Source organism: Leucoraja erinacea, chromosome 24 (assembly GCF_028641065.1).
Source record: "Leucoraja erinacea ecotype New England chromosome 24, Leri_hhj_1, whole genome shotgun sequence".
Taxonomy (NCBI): Eukaryota; Metazoa; Chordata; class Chondrichthyes; order Rajiformes; family Rajidae; genus Leucoraja; species Leucoraja erinaceus.
The window spans coordinates 28546566-28569108 of NC_073400.1; the positions used below are offsets into that span (position 1 = coordinate 28546566).

A 22543-nucleotide genomic window follows, 5' to 3' on the forward strand; every position below is an offset into this window, starting at 1 on the left:
TGATCTGTCATTTTCACACCTTACCTTTCCACGTCTCTAGACTCCCTTTCCCCTGAATCTCAGTGGGAGAAGCAGTATACAGCAAATATCTTATAGCAGAGCTATAGGATCTTTGGTATACAGCAATTCGTTATTCCCCTGCACAATTAAAGCATGGAATAATCTCCACCCAACTATAGTTACCCAACCAGATGCAACTAAATTTAAAGTAGCTCTTTCTTCCCAATAACCCTTTCTGGCTTAAGTCTTCCCTCCACCACCTCCAGTTTAAATTCCATTTTGGAGGACCAAGGAGCTATCGGTGAGACCAAGCGGAGGTTGGGCGATCGTTTCGCCGAACACCTCCGCTCGGTCCGCAATAACCAAGCTGACCTCCCGGTGGCTCAGCACTTCAACTCCCCCTCCCACTCCGTCTCCGACCTCTCTGTCCTGGGTCTCCTCCATGGCCACAGCGAACAGCACCGGAAATTGGAGGAACAGCACCTCATATTCCGTTTGGGGAGTCTGCATCCTGGGGGCATGAACATCGAATTCTCCCAATTTTGTTAGTCCTTGCTGTCTCCTCCCCTTCCTCAGCCTTCGGGCTCCTCCTCCTCCTTTTCCCTTTCTTGTCCCCGCCCACCCCCGTCCCCGATCAGTCTGAAGAAGTGTTTCGGCCCGAAACGTTGCCTATTTCCTTCGCTCCATAGATGCTGCTGCACCCGCTGAGTTTCTCCAGCTTTTTTGTGTAACCAAGAGCCAAGTTAGCTGCAGTTCCCAGTGGCGGCCGTCCTCCTGGCTAGGCGGCGCCAGCGAGCAAGGGGCGCGTAGATGAACTGTCGCTGGGCGCCAGTCTCCAGTCGGCCCCGGGTGACGGAGGCGGACAGCAGCGGGTGGGGGCCGTGCTGAGGAGGATGGCGAGCGGGAGCGGGCTGGGCCTCCACTATCATCACCATTACCACCATCACCACCACCATCGTCCACAGCATCGTCCCCACCTCTGCTCGGCGCCACCTCGACCGCACGGCGACTAATTTACCGTCGAGGTCCGAGTCTCCACAAAATGGCGGCGGCGAGCTTCGTTTAAACCGCCGTCTGCTTCTATAATAATGGACGGCGACTCTTCCCCCCCACAAGCCGGTTCGTTCTACTCCGGTTCGTTCTACTCCGGCTTGTGGAGCCGGCTGGTGTCGCCTCTGGCCGGCCTGGGCTCGCTGCTCTCCCGCCGGCTTGTGGAGGAGACGCCCGGTGACAGCGGCGTCTCCTTCTCGCCTTGCCTGGACGGCGCCGACCACTGGGGAGGCCAAGGCCAAGGCCAAGGCCAAGGCCAAGGCCGGTGTGGGCGAGGAGCCGGGGTCGTTACCCCGTGGTCATACCGAGCCCCAGGCTCACAGCAACAGCAGCAACAACAGCAGCAGCAGCAGCCTGTTGGGGGACGTGTGGAGTAAAGTGTGGCTGGGGGGCGGCTTGCTTTCCCTCGCCCGCAGAGCCGCCTGTTATCCCCCACCCCCGTGTCGCCACCCCCCAACACAGGCACACCCCCCCGTGGGACCTGTGGACATCTGACCCTCCAGCATCTTCTCTCCACCTGGAAAATGTCAACGTCAACATTTGGACGCTCTCTCATCTCTCCCTCTCCACCGTCCAGAGAATGGAGAAGCCCTCAGAACTTTCCCAATTCATCGCCGTGGACGGGTACCATGGTTATTTTAGCCTGGAAGAGGAGCACAATTGCCCCAAGCAGCAGCAGCAACAACAACAACAACTGTTCAATTCGGCCAGTGACCTCTCCCCTGGTTCTACATCTACAATGACTCGCTCCTCCGAGCCTGGTGACCTGAAGGAAAAAGGAGAAGAATACAGTTCTGTAAAAAGTGTAGAGGCAGTTTTGTTGCAGCTTCTAAATGTGGACTTGCCCTCCTGCAATCGTTTGGAAATTGAAGATAAAATTCTGCCCTTCGGAGATGAGGAGTGGACAAGTAGTGATGATGACACTGAGGATGATTCAGATGAAGAGGAAACCAGCCCTTCCATATCCAGACCTCAGTGTGCCAATAAAACTATCGCCTATATTTATGGGAAGCCAGGATAGTGATGAAGATGATGACAGTGAGGATGGGGAGAGTGACTGGGACGATGATGGATTTGATAGCGATGGAAGTTCTGAACTCTCGGACAGTGACGAAAATGAAATTCTCTGGAACTCTTTAGTAAATTTCTCTGATCCGTACAACCTGTTGAACTTTCAAGCTTCTATTAAAACTCGACACAAGTTAGAAACTAGAACTGTATTGGAGTCCAGTAATCCCCAGCAACCTGTGTTGTGCTTCCCCAACTTAAAAGATGCTGAGGAGAGAATGGACAGTGGGTTTTCAGATGAGTCACAGAACCAGCTGCCTCTACAAAGAAAATGCAGGAAAAAGGTAATTGTTTTCTATGCTTTGAATGTTGTACATTCTCTGGATGCCAGTAGTTCCTTATTTGATTGTGAGCGTAACTAATGGCTTTCATGTACAGTTATTCTATGCAATGGATATCTAGCTTTTCAGTATCCTGAAATTATTGCATTGAACCTTATTACTTGAATGTTACATGAATCTCTATAACGTGGTGCATTAAAACTCCTTTAGTCCACTGACTATCTGGAAATCCTGAGGAGACAGGTGGCTGCAGATGTAGGAATCATGAATAAAAAGCAAATTTCTGGAGGCTCTCAATGGGTCAGGTAATAATAATAATAATAATAACCTTTATTGTCATCTTGCAAGCAACAGTTGTACAGTGCAAAATGAAAAGACGTTTCCCAGGGAATAGCGGAGCATCGCACATGAAATTTAAAACGTTTCACACATAATAACACTAAAAACAATCCAGTGTCTGATGGAACAGTATAAATAGTTAAAAGCAGGTAAAACACAACGTTAAAATACAATAAACCAATCATAAAAATGTCCGGGGCAGCTGATTTGAGTGGCCAGTGCCAGTTATTAAAGTGGCCAGTGCCAGTTATTAAAGTGTCCGTGCCAGCCGCAGAATCAAGTGACTGTGAGTACAGAGTGACTGTTTAGCAGCCTCACATCCTGTGGTAGGAAGCTGTTTAGCAGTCTTGTAGTCCGGGCTTTGAAGCTTCGATATCTCTTGCCTGATGGCAGGAGATCCAGGTGTATGTGGAGGGGGTGCAGTTTGTCCTTAACAATTCTCTGAGCTTTTTTCAGACAGCGGCTCTGGACCCTCTGCAGAGCCTTCCTGTCCGAGCAGTTGCAGGTGCAGTACCACGTATTTATGCAGTACGTGAGTACAGACTCCACCGTACCCCTGTAGAAAGTCCTGAGGATGTTGGTGGGAGTGAGGCCTGTAGCCTGTAGAGTGAGGTAGCATCTATGGAGGGAAACGGATGCATTTGGATGGATGACATTTTGTTTCAGGGCCCTTCTTCACACTGATGGAATAGAGGGGAGATAGCTGGTAGAGAGGGGAATGGGAAAAGTTGGTAAGTGATAGGTGGATCCAGGTGAGAATTGGCCAATAATGGGTGGAGATAATAACCAAGGCTGGAGTTGATTCAATGAGAAGACAAAAGGGTGCAGATGTTGGAATATTATTTGGCATGAAGCAATGAATTATATGGGGGATTGGGGGGGGTTAGGAATGGGGACCTGGTGTTGGGAGGGTGGATTGGAGGGGAGGATAGGAGTTTGGAGGCAGGAAGAGTCAAAAGTAGCATGGGTGGGGAGTGGCACCTAAATTTGGAGAATTCAGTGTTTATGCCATTGAATTATAGTCTACCTTGGCTGAATTCTTGATTTCTCCCAGTTTGCACGTTGCCTCACTCTGGCAGTGGAAGAGGCTGAGTACAGACAGATTATTGTGGGATGGGAAATTAAAGTGGCTGAATGATGAGCTTTTGTCGGCACTGGGCCTGTACTTGCTGGAGTTTAGAAGAATGGGGAGGGGGGGCCTCATTGAAACGTACAGAATAGTGAAAGGCTTGGGTAGAGTGGCTGTGGAGAGCATACTTCCAATAGTGGGAGAGTCTAGGCCATGAAATTATAGCCTTTGAATTAAAAGACGTTTGTTTAGGAAGGAGATGAAGAGACATTTCTTTAGTCAGAGGGTGATGAATCCGTGGAATTCTTTGCCACAGAAGGCTGTGGAGGCCGTCAGTGGATATTTTTAAGGCAGAGATAGATAGATTCTTGATTAGTACAGGTGTCGGGGTTTATGTGGAGAAGGCAGGAGAAGGGGGTTAGGAGGGAGAGATATAACAGCCATGATTGAATGGCGGAGTAGATGATGAGCCGAATGGCCTAATTCTACTCCTATAGCTTATGACCCTATGAATTCTGAAATCCTCATGCTTCAGCATATGGCTCACTGGTTAATGTTTGCTGTTCTTCCTTCGGCTCACCTGGGCCACAATTCTTGCCCTCTCTCCTCACCTGTTGGAGCCTCGGTTTCCACACTTTTCCCAGGCATGCGAAACTTCACCTACTCCAGCCTGACCCGCTGAGTTACTCAAGCTTCTTGTGTCTGTTTTTGGCTTAAACCAGCATCTGTAGTTCCTCCCTGCACATAGTGAATGATGACAATGAGATTGGGCATGATAAATAAAACTGCTTCACATGATGATTCTCCACATCTGAGTCTTGAAGGTGGTAGGCTTGCGTTTATTGTCACGTGTACCGAGATACCGTGTAAAGCTTTTGTTGCGTGCTAACCAGTCAGCGGAAAGACAATACATGATTACAATTGAGCCATTTACAGTGTATAGATAGATACATGCTAAGGGAATAACATTTATTGCAAGGTAAAGCCAATAAAGTCTGCTCAAAGATAGACTGAGGGTCACCAATGAGGGAGATAGTAGTTCAGGACTGCTTCCTAGGATGGTTCAGTTGCCTGATAACAGCTGGGAAGAAACTGTCCCTGAATCTGGAGGTTTTCACACTTCTATAGGGTGATTTCACCAAATGTCAAATGAGCGTAGATCCCCCCTCACGTGACCGAAAATTTTAACTGGAGGACATATGTCACATCGGTACATGTTAGTGAATGGGGAAACACGCACTTTCCCACCCGTTAAAAACATGGAAAACGGCCGATTTTTGAGCTGAAATTTTCTGTGCTAGTCGGGGTAACCGTGAAGCACAGCGACCTAAATTTTCAGGCAAAAAAAAAGATAGAAAGTAAGATTTAAAGATCCAAAATATCGGGAATTATCGCGTTTGCTCGCTGAATTTCATCAACAGTAAGGCATTATTAACTTGCTTTTGATGAAAATCAGCGAGCAAACGCGATAATTCCCGATATTTTGGATCTTTAAATCTCCACGGCAAATGTCCGCTGTGTTCCACCTTCAGTTCCCTCTTGTAATTACCTTACTTTCTATATTTTTTTTTTGCCTGAAAATTTAGGTCGCTGTGCTTCACGGTCACCCCGACTAGCACAGAAAATTTCAGCTAAAAAATCGGCCGTTTTCCATGTTTTTAACGGGTGGGAAAGTGCGTGTTTCCCCATTCACTAACATGTACCGATGTGACATATGTCCTCCAGTTAAAATTTTCGGTCACGTGAGGGGGGATCTACGCTCATTTGACATTTGGTGAAATCACCCTATACCTTTTGCCCAAGGGGAGAAGACGGAGTGGCCAGGGTGCGACTCGTCCTTGATTATGCTGCCGGGCTTGCCGAGGCAGCATAAGGTATAAATAGAGTTGATTGAAGGGAGGTAGCTGACTGAGTGCTTGACATTCTGTAATTGTAATTTAGACAAGGTCGGCTTTTGAGGAAGAAAAATGTTATGCATTTTGTTTTGCTGTTGCAGAGATCTAGAGAGAGTACATTTTAAGGCTTCAATTGTGTTAAATGTTCTCTTTCCTTAATGCATAATAATTGCCCTTTTAAAGGAATATTCCCGATGTATTTAGAGTTTTCTTAACCCTAGCACAGAACCACACACCAGAGAAGGGTCTCAACTCGAAAAATCACCTAAATTTATTTTCGCCATAGATTTTGCCTGACCTGCTGAGTTACTTCAGCATTTTTGTCTTTCCTTGACATTGACAATTAGTTTACCTGTTTTCAGGGACTGCAGTGTGTATAAATTTGCTCCTGCAATGTTTTTGGTCCCAACAAAATCTTTTTAACAACTTCAGAACAAGAACAATTTCTATACCCTTGTTAACAAAAGCCATAACAGCAATTTTTCCTTGTGAACTTGCATATTTATTTTAATTATTAATTCTTGGAATTCGTAAAGCTGGCAATTGAACACATATGGTAAAGCTCTTGCCCCCTAATCTGTATGGTGTGTTGTTGTATTGAATGTTCTCTTATTTTAGATACTTACTTGATACTGCACAAACATATAAACAAGTTTTTAAAAGTATATTTTGGAATATCAGGGTGTGTTGACAGAACGACATTTCCCATTTATTTGCTTTACTTTTCCTCATTTTATTTTAGACCCCTCTTCACCACTCATTGATAGTCTCGAATGAGCATTGAATGTTTGCTTGCATTTCTCTCGACTTCTTCAACAAAATGTGCTGTTGATATTTCTTAGGACACAATTTGCTCAGCTTAACGAGGCATTATCTCAGGTGATCCTAAAACTTTGAAGATTCTAGTGAGCTTCAGATTTAAGTTTTGAAATCATTTGGGTTCCACTTCAACAAGTCTCTTATTGAATGCTTGGTCTTGTACAAAGTTGTGTTTCTTTTTCCCCAAGCTTGGCACCGTTAGCCATTTTCAACACTACTGTCTATTTCTGTACGTACAGTTTAGTCCACGGTATCCACTTCAGATCTTTCTTGGGCATGGCTTGCGGGCTGCAGATGGCATAAATATGCTGTGGAAGTCATGACAAAGTGTGATTGCAAACTTTGGATATTTAGACTCCTTGTGTAATAGTTTCTCAATGTTGAGGGATAGCCAATTTATACTGCCTTGTATTTCGCCTGGAATTAATTTGCCTGTAGTGAATCTATAAATTGCTGCTGAGCAATAGAAGGCAGCATTGTTGGCCAGCTGAGTCAAACCCAGCAAGCCCACAACCATTTTCAGCATTGTGACACACTTTGGGAGGGTGATCACAATGCTTAATTGCATGTTATTTATCAGCTGGCCTCAATACCACCCACTCTTAGCACTTTTTGTTTCATTAGGTAAAAATTAGTTCAGTTTGGATGCTGATAATAAAGAAAATTGTTTCAATTTCATCTTTTCCCATTTGAGAGCTTGATTATAGTCCTTCCAAGCAAAGTCCTTTTGTTGGTACGTTGTTACAGTAAGGAGTTATAATGTGATCATTTGAATAATGAAACTGATAGCTGATATGGCTAGGATTCCAGGAAAGCAGCACATTTCCTCATTTGAGTTATTTTATCGTAAATTTCAATTAAAACATACCCTAATCTGCCATGAATCCTGCTAACATTTTAAAAGTAAATGCTTAAATTTCACAGAGCACAAATTATTTTCCTTGTTGACAGAATCGAAAATGTATTTGATAAACCGATTGTCATATAGAAGACCACTCATCTATTTGAGGCTGGTTTTCTTGCATAAATGTTCTACATAACAATAATGTGATGTAAAATGTTTATTTATTTTAATGGGACTGTATAAAAGTTACTCATTTCTTACCATTTGAATGCTAATATTGCTGAATTAGGGAACTGATGCACTGTTGTGACTTAATTTCATCTCTACATTAATAATTAAAAGGATGATTTAGGAGGCTTTGTGTAGTTTGTGCCAGCTCAGTCTGAGCTCTTGTCAGGTGAGATGTTCTATTTATTCTCTCTACCATGACCTATGTTTAAAACTTGATTAGAATGGGTGCCAAGGGTTGTGGGGAGAAGGCAGGAAAATGGGATTAGGAGGCAGAGATCAGCCATGATTGAATGGTGTAGACTCGATGGGCCAAATGGCCTAATTCTACTCCTATAACGTGAACACATTCTCCTCTTCTCAGTGGTCACACAGAATTGAAAATAACTTGTTTCCAGGTCTGTTTTGTAGGTTCAAAGATATCCAATGAGGTCTAAGTTCTCCCTGCAGATTCTGTCACAGGTGAAGCAGGAAATGCTCGATGGGTAGGTGGTGGAGAGTTTAGGAGATTATTTATTCACTTCTGCTGGTTGTAGTTTTCTGCTCTTTACATAGCTCCTGATGAACTGGCTTGTGGTCCCCAATACTATCTCAAATGTCCTTTGTTTTTGAACAGTCATTGGGTTCAAGGTTCCTATATTATTGGGGATGTTATACTTATGTGGTGTTAGAAAGTGTTATTCATTCTGGCCACTAAATTGCTTACTGTGACTGAGGTTGGAATCGGCTATCTGCTTCAGGGGTTTACTCAGCGCATGAGAAATGCAGCCCTGCTCGTTGGCTCCAACAGAGTAAAATTAGTGCCAAATTGTTGAGAGTATTTCCCTGGGCGAGGACACTGATGTTAGTTTGCTTATCCTGTGGATAGATTTGAAGGATTTTGCAGCTACAGTATCGATGGTACCTAGTATAGTACTTCGAGGCACCTACTGTAGGCACTTTGTGTCTCAGGAGTATCGGAGTGCAGGAATCATTGCAGACTGGTGGCTCGCTAGATTTGCACTTGATTTGAGATCTTGATCTTCAAATATCCTCAGACGGCTGAGTTACTCAGACGGCAGACAGGGAGAGGCTTCAGAGGGTAACCAGGACAGCGCAGAGGATCATTGGTTGCCCTCTCCCCTCCCTGATGGACATCTACACCTCCCGCTGCCTTAGCAGGGCAAAGAAGATCACCAAAGACAGCTCCCATCCTGCGTTTGGACTGTTCGACCTGCTGCCCTCTGGAAGGCGCTATAGGTGCATCAAATCCAGGACAAACAGACTCAGGAATAGCTGCTTCCCGAGAATTATATCTACCATGAATTCAAATCCACACATTCACTGACTACACCGCCCAACACGGACTTCCATCTGTATATATGTATATATGTATGTAGCGCCGTAGAATTTGTGCACCTATTCCCCCCCCCCATCTCCCTTCTGTTTTGTTTTCTGTTTCTTGTTTTTTGTGTAAAATTGTATGTATGCACTGAGTACGAGCAGCTTTCAGTTTCACTGTACATGTATAGTGACAATAAATGGCATATCTATCTATCTATCTATCTATATCTATCTACTCCAGCATTTCTTGTGCAGCTACATGTTGTGAGTGTGCCTTCTGCGTACCACAGCTTGATGACTGAAGTTGTCATGAACTTGATTTTAATAATGAGGTGGACTGTAGTTGTCCATTTGTCCTGTTTTTCCAGTGGAAGCTTATTGGAGATTAGGTCTAGTGTGCCTTCTGACAATGTGATTGTCCACACATTAGAAGTCATTGCATCCGTTTTTTATGTGGGGATTAGTTACTCATGTTCCAATCACTCCCTCTTCCCCACCCTACCTCCCAAGATAGTGACATATCAATGGTATTTTGCTTTGATCGCAGTCTGATTGTTAGAACACAATTGGGTGATTCATTAAATTCTTCTTGAGTGAATCATTTCGGATTTGTTCATGGTGAACTAGGCAAATGTGTCATCCCAAATAATGTTGTACTGAGATCAGCTTGCTTTCTATAAGCAGTTAACAAAACTTGGAACCCCCTAGTATGTCTGGTTTTATGCTAAACTGACCATTAGCTTAATCTGTTAGACATTTACAGAACTGCTTTAAGTTTTTTTAATTGTCTCCTTACTGAGCTTAAATTTGTGTATATAGATTTGAGTGTCATATAGGGTACCGGTCAGAAGTTTCCATCGGTGTCAAAGACTAGCGGACATTGCTTTAAAGTCGGGGGAGAGGGGGGGTTAAAGGACATGTGCAGGGCCATTTTATTTCATACTGAGAAGTGGGTGCCTGCAACATCGTACGAGGGGAGGCGATGAAGTGGAGAATGAGAGTAGTATTCTCATTCTCTGGAGACTTTTAGCTGGGTACGTGGATATGCAGGAATTGAAAGGGTATGGATTACGTGCAGGTTGAGGAAATTATATTTGGCATTGTATTTGGCACAGACACTGTGGGCTGAACGGCCTACATCTGTGCTATCCCGTTTTATGTAGAGGACTTTTTTTTTTTAAGTACTCTACCTGACAAACTATCTTGGTAATTGTTCATTATTAAGCCTAACCTTATCAGCAGTCATTCACAATGGCCACGGTGCGGTGCATCTTTCTCTTTAGCCAGTGTGATTGATGAGTTTCTAGTAGGCTTTTAAAGCAATTTACAGAATTTGCAGTGATGCGTTTGATAGCTGGCTGTGAATAATGTTGAGTACTTGTCCAGCTTTACCCACTCTTCTGGTTAGTTCTCTAAATATTATAGGTAATTGCCCTGGATGAAGACACTCAGTTTTTTCTCTATTATAATATTAAAACTCTGATAATCTGGCATGCTGGGAATATATACACATGTGACTGGTAGATTATGGATACCATTTGTTATAATAGTCTCTGAGGAACTGTGGAGTCTTTGAATTGACTGTTAAGGGGAGGGACGTAAGATTGAATGGTGCCTGAGAAATAATTTAAAAATCAGTCTGAGGAAGGGTCTAGAACCGAAACGTCACCTAACCATGTTTTCTAGAGATGCTGTTTGAACCTGATCAGTTACTCCAGGACTTTGTGTCCTTTTGTGTAAACCAGCATGTGGTGTTCTTTGTTTCTACATTGAAAATTTCTTCACAGGCATGGAAATCCATGTATTCTTCCATGTCATTTTTCAATGAATACAGAAGTTCCCAGCTGCTTGAAACTCCAATTAGTCTCTGCATTTTTATTGTAGCGGAATTGCAAGGTCACATTGATTCCCCTCAGGCATGAGGGTCATGACAAATTTCAAACTTTTCTTTAACCACTAGAATTTCCAGAAAGTTACCGAGAGTTCTGAATTAAAAACAATTAAATCTATCTTGGTATGACTTCAATAACGATTTCCAGTGCTCAGTGGAGGAAACTTGCGCCCTAATCTAGATTCATTTTGTTAGGAGGGACTGATCACTGCATTTTGCATCTCAATAAGAAATGAGACACAAAATGCTAGAGTAACTCAGCGGGTGAGGCAGCATCACTGGAGAGAAGGAATGGGCGACATTTCGGGTCGAGACTCTTCTTCAGTTGGAGGAAAGGTCTTGACCCGACACAACTCCTATTCCTTCTCTCAAGAGATGCTGAGTTACTCCAGCATTTTGTGTCTACCTTCGATTTAAACCAGCATCTGCAGTTCTTTCTTACTCGATAAGAAACGATATTGACGAGAAATGTGCAGAGGAGTTTGATTTTCAATATATGCGGCAGCTGCTTCAATATTAAATATCTGCCAGTACTGAAGCCATATTTTTTCCTCTCTTACATTCAGGTTGCCTTTGATGAGCATGTCACAGAATATTACGTGAGCAGCGAGGAGGTCCGTAAAGGTCCTTGGGAAGAGTGTGCCCGAGATCGCTGCCGCTTCCAGAAGCGAATCAAGGAAACTGAAGAATGTATTGGCTGTTGTTTTACCCTTGAACACCGACGGACAGTGCTGAAGAGAATGCAGCTGGGCAGCTCGTGACCCCTGAGCAGACCGGATTGAGAAAACAGAACTCTCCTCTTTTGCTGTAGACTAACGACTAAATAACCCTCAAGTTTGTTCCAACTGTGCAATGTCAGCTTTGAGGCTGGTGGTTAAAGCAGAATGTTTTGCACAGTTGTTACAAGGCTGACTGGAGTAAAAAGCAGCCCTTTATGAAACGTGTCACATTTGAGGTTGCAGAGTCACTACATCAGAGGAGTCTAATATTGCTTTGGCACTATTGTGAGCTATACCTGGGCTGATGCTTTTAACTGTTTACTCTTTTTACAATAGGTTTCCCCAACGTGCAAGATAACTTTTGCATAAACGTTAGTCAAACGTGAAGAGATTAATGATTTGTGGAGGTTGAGTGCATTTGTTCAATGAGTTATACAGTCATTCATTTATTGCCCCTTTTATTCCTGGAATCTGGATTAAAACCCAATCTAGATCCATCCATGCAAGTACCTTGTGTACCAGCTGACTAAATCCTCTACAATATTCACTTGGAGAAAATGCAAAGGTGATGTAGCGACTGGAAGATGTATTTCTGTGTCAATACGGTACCCATTTGCAATGAGACGGAGGCACTTTTCCAAAGCAGATGTTTAGGGGACAAAATATCTTGTGAATTTCTTAAAGCATTTGAAGCTCAGATAGCATCAACCACCTGGGTTTCCTTCAGAAAGTCACGTGTTTAAAGAATAATGAAGGGCAACGTCTTAAAGGAATCCAACCTAATTTTTTTTTTAATTTCACCTTCGGCCTACCGAGTCTATGCTAGTTAAATTTAAAATTCAGAGCTACTATGGTGGGATTTAAATTAATTTTGCTGCATTGTTAATTCAGGCCTGGGATAATTGGTCCAGTAATTTAAATGCTTTGTCACACCAGATTAGCTTTTAGCTTTTAGACAAATGGGAAGTACTCAAAACCAAGCTGAAAACCACGGCCTGTTTTAACAGCTCAGCATTTAAAGAAGTGCTTTTATTTTGGACGTCATCTATTGGAAAGTTTACAAGTTGTGGGAGCAGAGTTAGACCATTCATTCCATCAAGTCTACTCCACCATTCAATCGTGGCTGATCTATCTTCCCCTCTCATGCCCATTCTCTTGCCTTCTCCCCATAACCCCTGACACCTGTATTAATCAAGAAAGGGTGGAACCTTTAAAAGATTGGTTTAAATTCTGGATGCCGAGTTAATGTTGTCCAATATTATTCCTTTAAGCAGCCTTTTTAATGTTAACATTTCCACCCACATTCAGTTTCTTGTTGAATTCCATGAGTTCTGTGCTCATAAATTTTCCCTTGTTGAAGCACTTAATTCTACCCAACAGCCATTTGCTGCATAACAGCACTGTGGTTGTTTCATTTTCTGATTATATTTGAATCATTTCAGTTCACAAGTGAAGGAATATATTGCAGTTATGCATGTTTTCCTTTCGCCTGCCCAGCAAGTTACAGGTGCTCCCCGATTTGCTACGCCTCGACTGGCGATATATCGACTATACGATGGTGCAAACGCTGGGCGACGGCAGCGAGCCATTGTTTACGGTGGCTTTATCGGAACGTAGCCCCATCGCAGGTCGAGGAGCAGCTGTATCTTTCAGTGTGCTGGGTATTGATCTCTCCGTTTGATCATTTTATGGGTTTTTGAAATATTGAAATCAGGGGAAAGAGAACGTTTGATTTAGCCAAGTTGCTGAAGCAAATATTTCATAACTTATTAGGACCAATACACTTGCCATTGCTGGGTAATGTTGCTTAAAAGCTACCTAGTTAGATGTTTTTTTCCACGCGAAAGCTTTCCATGTTTAGAAGCATCTCAGTGCAATGCAGTTGGTTCGTTTACCTATTTGGCCGTTTTTTCCAGTTTCCAGGAGGAATTTCTTGCCGTTTCCTATAAGCAGAATTACTCACTACATCGGGAGACTATTTGGCCCTTCTTCGTTTACTCAGCCATTTGTAACAACCATCTAAATGAGCCCACTCCCCTACTTGTAAAGTCTTACATTATTTCCCCCTTTCGAGAGATACCACCAGGTTTGTTTTCAGGCATTTGATTCCATTTGGTAAAAGCTCTTGGATAAAGGGAAAATCAGTTGGTTCTTTTGGCAATTTGAGAAAAACTTTGATATTTCTGCTGATAGCTGATTGCATCGCAGCTTCAGCTATAAAGGGAATGGTGGTGTAAGATGGGCAATGCAACCGTATAGGTACAGTTTTTGTTTATCGCAGCTATCTATTCAACTGCTACTTTGACATAAAGACACCAAATCTCACAAATGCCCCACCTGTAAGGCACCATTTATTGAAAGATATGGTTAACATTCCCGGCTAATGGATTGGTGAAGGGGAATTAATCAGAAACTTTAACGTTATTTTTCCTGCACGGACGCTGCCTGGTTTACTGAGTACATCGGGCATTTTCCGAGCTTATTTCAGATTTCCAAATTGCAAGTACTTTTGTCTTCTGATCCAAGTTGATTTTGATTGGTGATTTACATCTCAATGCAGGATTCATCCATAAACGTGAATTTAATTTCTTGCATTCCAAAGAGTGGGAAGAATAATGTTTTATTGTTTCTGGCCTGATTAGGAAATGCTATCATAGTCACATGGTTCTTTTTTATGTGGCTGCTGGTTTGCTTATTGCAACATATCACATTCTGATTTAAGGCATATTTTTAACTTGGGAGATGGGCAAAACATATTAAAGTGGCAGATTAATTTGTCAGCATGCACATGAGGAATTTGCCTTACGCATTAAAATATTTCCATCATTCTATTCTCAGGCAAGCTACCTACCCAACTGTAATGCACTCTTGGCATATTAAAAGTACTACATTATAGGTCATCGCTATTTTGCACTTGGGGTATGAAATCAACATTGTTTTATGCTTATTAGCTTTTGTGAAGTTAAGTGCTATTTTGTTCCAGCTAATTGGCTTTTATGTGTGTAACAAGTGCCATATCTTTGAAATGTGGCCCATCACATTCAGAATCGGGACTGTTTCAATTATTCTCTCATATTTGAGGACAGGGATATCGGGTCATTTTTCCGCGTTTCAATTTTTAATGCTTACTTTAGGCAGTTTATTGCTAAATCTGAGTTACGTGCAATTAATGTTATGTTATCAATAAAACTCTGCTTAGATACTCGCTCAATCAGTTAAAAATGAGGAATTCCATTTTCAATTTGATTGGGAGCCTGTGAAATAATTACGGGTTAGAATTTGGAAGCTGTCAAGTATTTTGTTAGCTTCATTGAAGACAAATCAATATCAAACATACTAGAATTCCTGTTTTCAAAATTAAACACCCACAAATAATATTAGCTTGAAAAGTGAGATATGAAATCCAAATCTGTAAATTTTATCCTTTAGAATTGGCATTGTGCCTTCGAAACAGTTGACAGTTTAACACAGCTTAAAACAACCACTTCAGCCATGTTTTTCACATTCTGATGGCGAATGGTGCTTTAAATATCACTTGGTTTTCACTTCCAGCAACCAATGTACAAATTTCGAGTCTAAAATGCATCTACATTTACAGCTCACTATATAAATGCATTTCTCAGAAACTCAGCAACACTTGCACAATGAACTTCAGCACTTATGGTGCTCGTTTAAAAGAAAATGGTGATTGAGTGTCGTATTTCATGTGATGGAGAAACACTTGTACACAGTCCTCTACCCTGCATCAGGGGATTTCATCTAACCAGTTAATCCAAAGCCCTCCCAGAATGAGAATCCTAAACTCAGGCTAAAGGAGATGTAGGGAACTTGTGATGCATAGGTTGTTGCTATTACACATTACATGTAAATCTGTGTGATCACTGATCATTGAGTCTGTGATAGATTTAACCCAGCACCAGTAGCAGATCTGAGAGCGTCTTGGACGTTAACAGGCAAATTTACAGATTTGATGTGACAGAAATCCAATCTCAGTTTCTGTTTTTCAATCATTTTCTCCTTTTATTACGTGAAAATGTTAGGTATGTGAGTTTGTGAAGACTTTTGCACCATTGCCCTCAGTACATGGGTTTTAATTTACCAAGCAACTAATTATTTTTGTAAATTTTTTTTTTGCAGATTTGTAAAATATGTAAAGAATATAGTCAATTCTATTTTGCATTAGATTGGTTAATTATTGATAAGCAGCGATTTAAAACAATTAATTTATAATTCCCCATCAAACTGTTAAAATGGGAATCACTAATGGTGCATTTAAGCACGGAAAACTAATTTCAAATAAAAGAAGTCTGAAGCATGGTCAAGTTATTGTTTTACTTTATGCCAAATGCCTGCAAGTCCCGCAAAGAAATGTGCCTGAACAACTAGAGTTTCCGTTACAGCAAGCTGATGTGTCAGATCAAAAGTTGTTTAGTTTAGAGATACAGTGCGGAAACGGGCCTTTCATCCCACCGAGTCCGCACTGACCAGCGATCACCTTGCACTCTTAACGCTATCCTACACACACACACACACACACATAACAATTTACAATTATACCAAGCCAATTAACCTACAAACCTGTACGTATTTGAAGTGTGGGAAGAAGCCGGAGCAAAACCTGCACTGGGAGAACATACAAGCTCCATACATACAGACAGCACCCAAGTACAGGCCCCAAGTGCCGTCAATTCTAGTCTGACATGTTGATTGAGGGCAATGTTTTAATATGCAGTCTTGTGACTCTTTCTAAATGTTCTGATAAAGGGCTTGAGCGAGGTTTCACCCTGGGACCCGACTTCAGACTCCTAACCCAAAGAGTTGCCGCATCGGCATTTTTACGCTTCGCTTTCGTGGTAACTCGTCCACCCTGACGAGAAAACCGATTCATCACTTCTTGTCAACGCTGCACCTGACGTTTGTTGAACACTCCAGTTCTGCGCCATTTATTTGTAAATCACCACTTTCAACCATCCCTGACAAATGCATTCCAGGACCCCCACCACCCTCTGTAAACAAAACCTGCTCGCCACATTTCCATTATATTTTTCCTCGTCTCACCTTACAGCTATGCCCTCCACTGTTCCAGAAGCAGAGGTAAGTCCTTCAAGTCTACAGTGCCATTTAATAATGACCAATCTATTTTTCCCTCTCAACCCTATTCTCCTGCCTTCTCCCCATAACCCCTGACAGCTTTTCTTCACCTTTTAATACTTTTTCAATCATAGACAATAAGAGTGGACCATTCAGCCCTTCGAGCCAGCACCGCTATTCACTGTGACCATCCACAATCAATACCCCGTTCCCGCCTTCTCCCCATATCCTTTGACTGCTATCTTTAAGAGCTCTGATAAACTCTCTTGAAAGCATCCAGAGAATTGGCCTCCACTGCCTTCTGAGGCAGAGAATTCCACAGATTCACAACTCTGGGTGAAAAAGTTTTTCCTCGTCTCTGTCTAAATGGCCTACCCCTTATTCTTAAACAGTAGCCCCTGGTTCTGGACTCCGCCAACATTGGGAACATGTTTCCTGCCTCTAGCGTGTCCAATCCCTTAATAATCTTATATCTTTCAATAATACCACTCTCATCCTTCTAAATTCCAGTGTATAAATAAAGCCCAGTCGCTCCATTCTTTCAACATATGACAGTCCCGCCATCCCGGGAATTAACCTCGTGAACCTGCACTGCACTCCCTCAATAGCAAGATTACATAGAAATTGTCCTTCCTCAAAACTGCACACAATACTCCAGGTGTTGTCTCACTAGGGCCCTGTACAACTGCAGAAGGACCTCTTTGCTCCTATACTCAACTCCACTTGTTATGAAGGGCCAACATGCCATTTTGGGTCGAGACCCTTCTTCAGACTGAAGTCCCTGGAAAGGGACACAAAATATATAGAAGATGGTGTAGGGAGATAAAGAACAATGAATGAAAGAAATGCAAAAAAGTAACGATGATAAAAGAGACATGCCATTGTTAGCTGTTGGGTGAAAACGAGAAGTTGATGGAGGAGGGATAGAGAGAGAAATGTTGCTTGAAGTTAGCGAAATCAATATTCATGTCACTGGGCTGTAAGCTGCCCAAGCGAAATATAAGATGCTGTTCCTCCAATTTGCGTTTAGCCTCACTCTGACAATGGAGGAGACCTAGGACAGAAAGGTCAGTGTGGGAATGGGAATTACAGTGTTTAGCAACCGGGAGATCAGGTTAGTCTGGCTGAACCAACCTGATCACCCATTGTTCTTTATCTCTATATCATCATCTATATCTCTCGTTTCCCTTCCTGTGACTTTCAGTCTGACAAAGGGTCTGGACCCGAAACGTCTGGACCCGAAACGTCACCCATTCCTTCTCTCCAGAGATGCTGCCGGTCCCGCTGAGTTACACCAGCATTTTTGTGTCTACCTTTGATTTAAACCAGCATCTGCAGTTCTTTCCCTACACTATTAAAGAACTATCTCCCCTTCCTTGTTAAGGATGCAGTCCAGCTTCCACGCGGTCCCGGAAATACCCCCAGGGCGCCTGTAGGCGCGGACGTAACCCCGGGAAAGGGGCAGGCAAGGCATGTGGTGTGGGTGGAGGCCCTGCAGCAGAGTCCGTCCGAGCGCAGCCCGCGGCAGTTGCATGGAGCGGCGGTGGATGGAACCGCATCACCAACCCAGTGCCGCCAGGACCTTAGAGCGAGCATGTCAGCACCTCTCCTTGGCCTCACAGCACCAGAGACCCAAATGCCTCCATTGCCATGCTGTGGGAACGGAGAGGATGAGAAGGAGTCTCTTCCCGGAGGCCATTAGGACTGTAAAGTCCTATCTCACCAGGGACTAACATTTACTGAACCACTCTACTGCTTTTTTTTTAAATTGCTGTTTTTTTCCCTTTTTCCTTCCGCCCACAATATTCAATATGTAAAATAAAATGCGATTCTGTTCTATTCTGTTTGTAGGTTGTTTGTTTGTTTGTCTTTTTGCACAAAGTCCGTGAGCATTGCCACTTTTCATTTCACTGCACATCTCGTATGTGTATGTGACGAATAAACTTGACTTGACTTGACCCGGGTTCGATCCCTGCGTTTGCACATTCTCCCCGTGGTCTGCGTGGGTTTTCTCCGTGCAGATGTCCACGCTGTGTCTCTAAACTAAACTAATCTCTTCCTGTACCAGGAGGAATTTTCGGAGACAGATTCCTCTCGCCTCTGCATGCTCCAACCTGCAGTCATTTGCCTTCAGGCACACTGACACATTCCAACATTGCATCCGAGGCTCTCCTTGTGGTCTAACCACACCCATCCAACACTTTAACCCCCCCCTCCCATTACCACACTGACTTGAAGATGTGGTCTTGACCCGAAACGTCCCTCATTCCTTTTCTCCAGAGATGCTGAGGACTGAGATGACGAAAAACTTTTTCACCCAGGGTTGTGAATCTGTGGAATTCTCTGCCACAGAAGGCTGTGGAGGCTAATTCACTGGATGTTTTTCCAAGAGAGAGTTAACTTTACAGTAGCGCTTAGAGCTCATGGAATCAAGGGGTATGGGGAAAAAGCAGGAAAGGGGTACTGATTTTGGATGATCAGCCATGATCATATTGAATGGTGGTGCTGGCTCGAAGGGCTGAATGACCTACTCCAACACCTATATTCTATGCTGCTTGTTCCTCCAGCATTTTGTGTCTATCTTCCTGTCATGTACTGTTCAATATTTTAAAGCTAGGTTTAGAAACTTTATCTCGACAAGTTAGTTTGGAGATTTTTCACCCAATTTACGAAAGTGCTGTTTTGAAATACCAGAGACAGCTGCCTGTGTTGATATAGTTCACCATCTAGAGGAATAAATGTGAACTGGCTTGTCCATGGAGCAGCTTCAAGTGGTAAAGACCGTCGTCCTGCAGTGATTGCAGGTTACAATCACACTTTTTTTAATTCAAAAGTTAAATGTCTGTGATTTTTCACTTCTCGTGAGTCTGAAGAAGGGTCCGATACATCCAACCCGATACATCGGCAACCCACACTTGGTTTAGTTCAGGGATACAGCGCAGAAAGAGGTCTGTCGGCCGACCGAGTCCATGCTGACCTCCGATCACCCGTACACTAGTTCTAACCGACACACACTCAGGGCAATTTGCTTGAAAAATTAACCTGCAATATCTTTGAAATGTGGGAGGAACTCGGAGAAAACCCACGCGGTCACGGGGAGAATGTACAAACTCCGTACAGACCAAAGATCCTATAGCGGAGCAAAATAGGCAACTCCTGCGAAATGCAATGGGCTCTTTGGTACAGGCAGCACCCGAGGTCAGGATCGAACCTGGGTCTCTGGCGCCACCTAACCCGCCCTTTTCCCGTTCGATTTATTCCCCTTTAAAACATACGGTCAGGGCTGGATTAACCATTAAGCAAAATAAGCACGTGCTTAGGAAGGGGGGCACCACAGAAATGGTAAATGGTTTACGGCACAAACTAAATCACTTTAAACTTGCTAAAATAATATTCAAAGTGGTTTATATGATTTTATATGTGTTACGCAAGATTAATTTTGAGATCTGATCAAAGACTTTGCAATTAAAAAATGTAGAAAACTTTTCAAATATAAATAAAATGGAAGTATATACAAAAATAAACATTATTTTCCATCTTCCTGTTAGTTTTGTTTCATTTTGAAAAAAAAAAAAAATACTGTATGGTTTATTTCAGTTTATATTTTGAATTACATATATATGGGGGCACCAAAATCTTTTAAGTGCTTAGGGCCTCTATGGGTCTTAATCCGGCCCTGCATCCGGTGTTTAGTTTAGAGATACAGCATGGAAACAGGCCCTTTGACCCACTGAGTTCTTGCCGGCCAACAGTAACCCATATAACCATATAATAACCATATAACAATTACAGCACGGAAACAGGCCATCTCGACCCTTCTAGTCCGTGCCGAACACATAATCTCCCCTAGTCCCATATACCTGCGCTCAGACCATAACCCTCCATTCCCTTCCCATCCATATAACTATCCAATTTATTTTTAAATTGGATAGTTAAACTAACCCATTCGTGTTAGTTTAGTTTTTAGTTTAATTTCCTATTGTCACGTGTAACGAGGAATGGTCATCTTATCGAGTCCACTCACAAGATTAGATGTTGCTCAGCCAGAGCTGAACACACTTCTCGGCCTCTGCATACAATGGTGTCTGTCTTGTTGCTGCTTGTGTGCGGTGGTGGAAAGAGGGGCCGCGACGTGAACGCTCTTCCCTTCACCCCACCGAGGAATAGTGACACACTTTTGTTTGTGTGCTTACCTGTCAAAGAAAAGACTAGACATGAATGCAATTACAACGCATTTTAACGACAACATTTTAACGCAAGATATAACTCACTAACGTATAAGATATAACATATATCAAGAGGTCCAGTGACGTGCGCTGAAAAATGATTCAGAGGTCTCTCCAATGAGGTAGATGGGAGGACAGGACCGCAGTCTGGCCGATGAGATGACCATTCAGTTGCCTGATAACAGCTGGGAAGAAACTGTTCCTCAATCTATATTATCCCACTTTAGACAATAGACAACAGGTGCAGGAGCAGGCCATCCGGCCCTTCGAGCCAGCACCGCCATTCAATGTGATCATGGCTGATCATCCACAATCAGTACCCGTTCCTGCCTTCTACCCATATCCCCTATCTTTAAGAGCCCTATCAAGCTCTCTCTTGAAAGTATCCAGAGAACCAGCCTCCACCGTCCTCTGAGGCAGATAATTCCACAGACTCACCACTCTTGTTTGTGTTTCCTCGTCTCCGTTCTAAATGGCTTACCCCTTATTCTTAAACTGTGGCCCCTGGTTCTGGACTCCCCCCCAACATCGGGAACATGTTTCCTGCCTCTAGCGTGCCCAAACCCTTAACAATCTTATATGTTTCAATGAGATGCCCTCTCATCCTTCTAAACTCCAGAATGTACAAGCCCAGCTGCTCCATTCTATCAACATATGACAGTCCCGCCATCCCGGGAATTAACCTTGTAAACCTACGCTGCACTCTCACAACAGCAAGAATGTCCTTCCTCAAATTAGGGGACCAAAAGTGTACGCAATACTCCAGGTGTGGTCTCACTAGGGCCCTGTACAACTGCAGAAGGGCCTCTTTGCTCCTATACTCGACTGCTCTTGTTATAAAGGCGAACATGCCATTCGCTTTCTTCGCTGCCTGCTGTACCTGCATGCTTTTTCATGATTTCTACGCATTTCGGACAATGTACAGAGACAATTAACTAATAGCCCGCAGGTCATTGGGATGTGGGAGGAAACCTCAGCATCCGGAGGAAACCCACACGGTCACATGGAGGACGTGCAAACTCCTCACAGACACTGCCCGTGGTCAGGATCGAACCCGTGTCTCTGGCGCTGTGAGGCAGCAACTCCACCAGCTGCGACAACATTCTCATAAAGATGTCTCATCGAGTCATACAGCGTGGAAGCAGGCCCTTCGGCCCAACTTGCCCACACCGACCAACATGTCCCATCTACTCTAGTCCTAACTGCCTGCGTTTAGTCCATATCCCTCCAAACCTGTCCTATCCATGTACCTGGCTAAATGCTTCTTAAACATTGCGATAACACCTGCCTGAACTACCTTCTCCGGCAGCTTGTTCCATACACCCACCACCCTCTGTGTGAAAAGAATTACCCCTCAGGTTCCTATTAAATCTTTCCCCCCTTACTTTAAACCTATGTCCTCTGGTCCTCGATTCCCCTACTCTGGGCAAGAGACTCTGTGCGTCTGCCCGATCTAGTGATCCTCTCATGATTTTGTTTCCGTGGTTGTTACAGGACAGCCTAGAAACGATCATAAAATAAAGAAAGCCTACCTCTTTGTATCTTCAGTGATGTTTAGTTTAGAGATACAGCGCGGAAACAGGCCCTTCGGCCCACCAAGTCCGTGCCGACCAGTGATCCACTCACAGTAACACTACCCTACACACACTAGGGACAATGTTACATTTACACCAAGCCAATTAACATACAAACATGTACGT

At 43.3% G+C, this 22543-nt stretch overlaps 1 protein-coding gene across 1 annotated transcript; it reads left to right on the top strand.

The window, feature by feature from the left end:
• Nucleotides 1–1293: 1293 nt before the first annotated feature.
• LOC129708867 (protein phosphatase 1 regulatory subunit 15B) lies at nt 1294–15843 on the top strand. The gene is made up of 2 exons (XM_055654905.1): nt 1294–2402; nt 11374–15843. Exons 1-2 carry the CDS (start codon nt 1884–1886, stop codon nt 11566–11568), a joined length of 714 nt encoding a protein of 237 aa, XP_055510880.1. The 5' UTR covers nt 1294–1883; the 3' UTR covers nt 11569–15843.
• Nucleotides 15844–22543: the final 6700 nt, after the last annotated feature.

Excerpts from the sequence above, each read along its gene's own strand:
- LOC129708867 (XM_055654905.1), top strand. The coding sequence starts at position 1,884 with ATGTGGACTTGCCCTCCTGCAATCGTTTGGAAATTGAAGATAAAATTC. Across the intron at positions 2,403-11,373 it reads AAAGAAAATGCAGGAAAAAG|GTTGCCTTTGATGAGCATGT; the intron begins GTAATTGTTTTC and ends TCTTACATTCAG.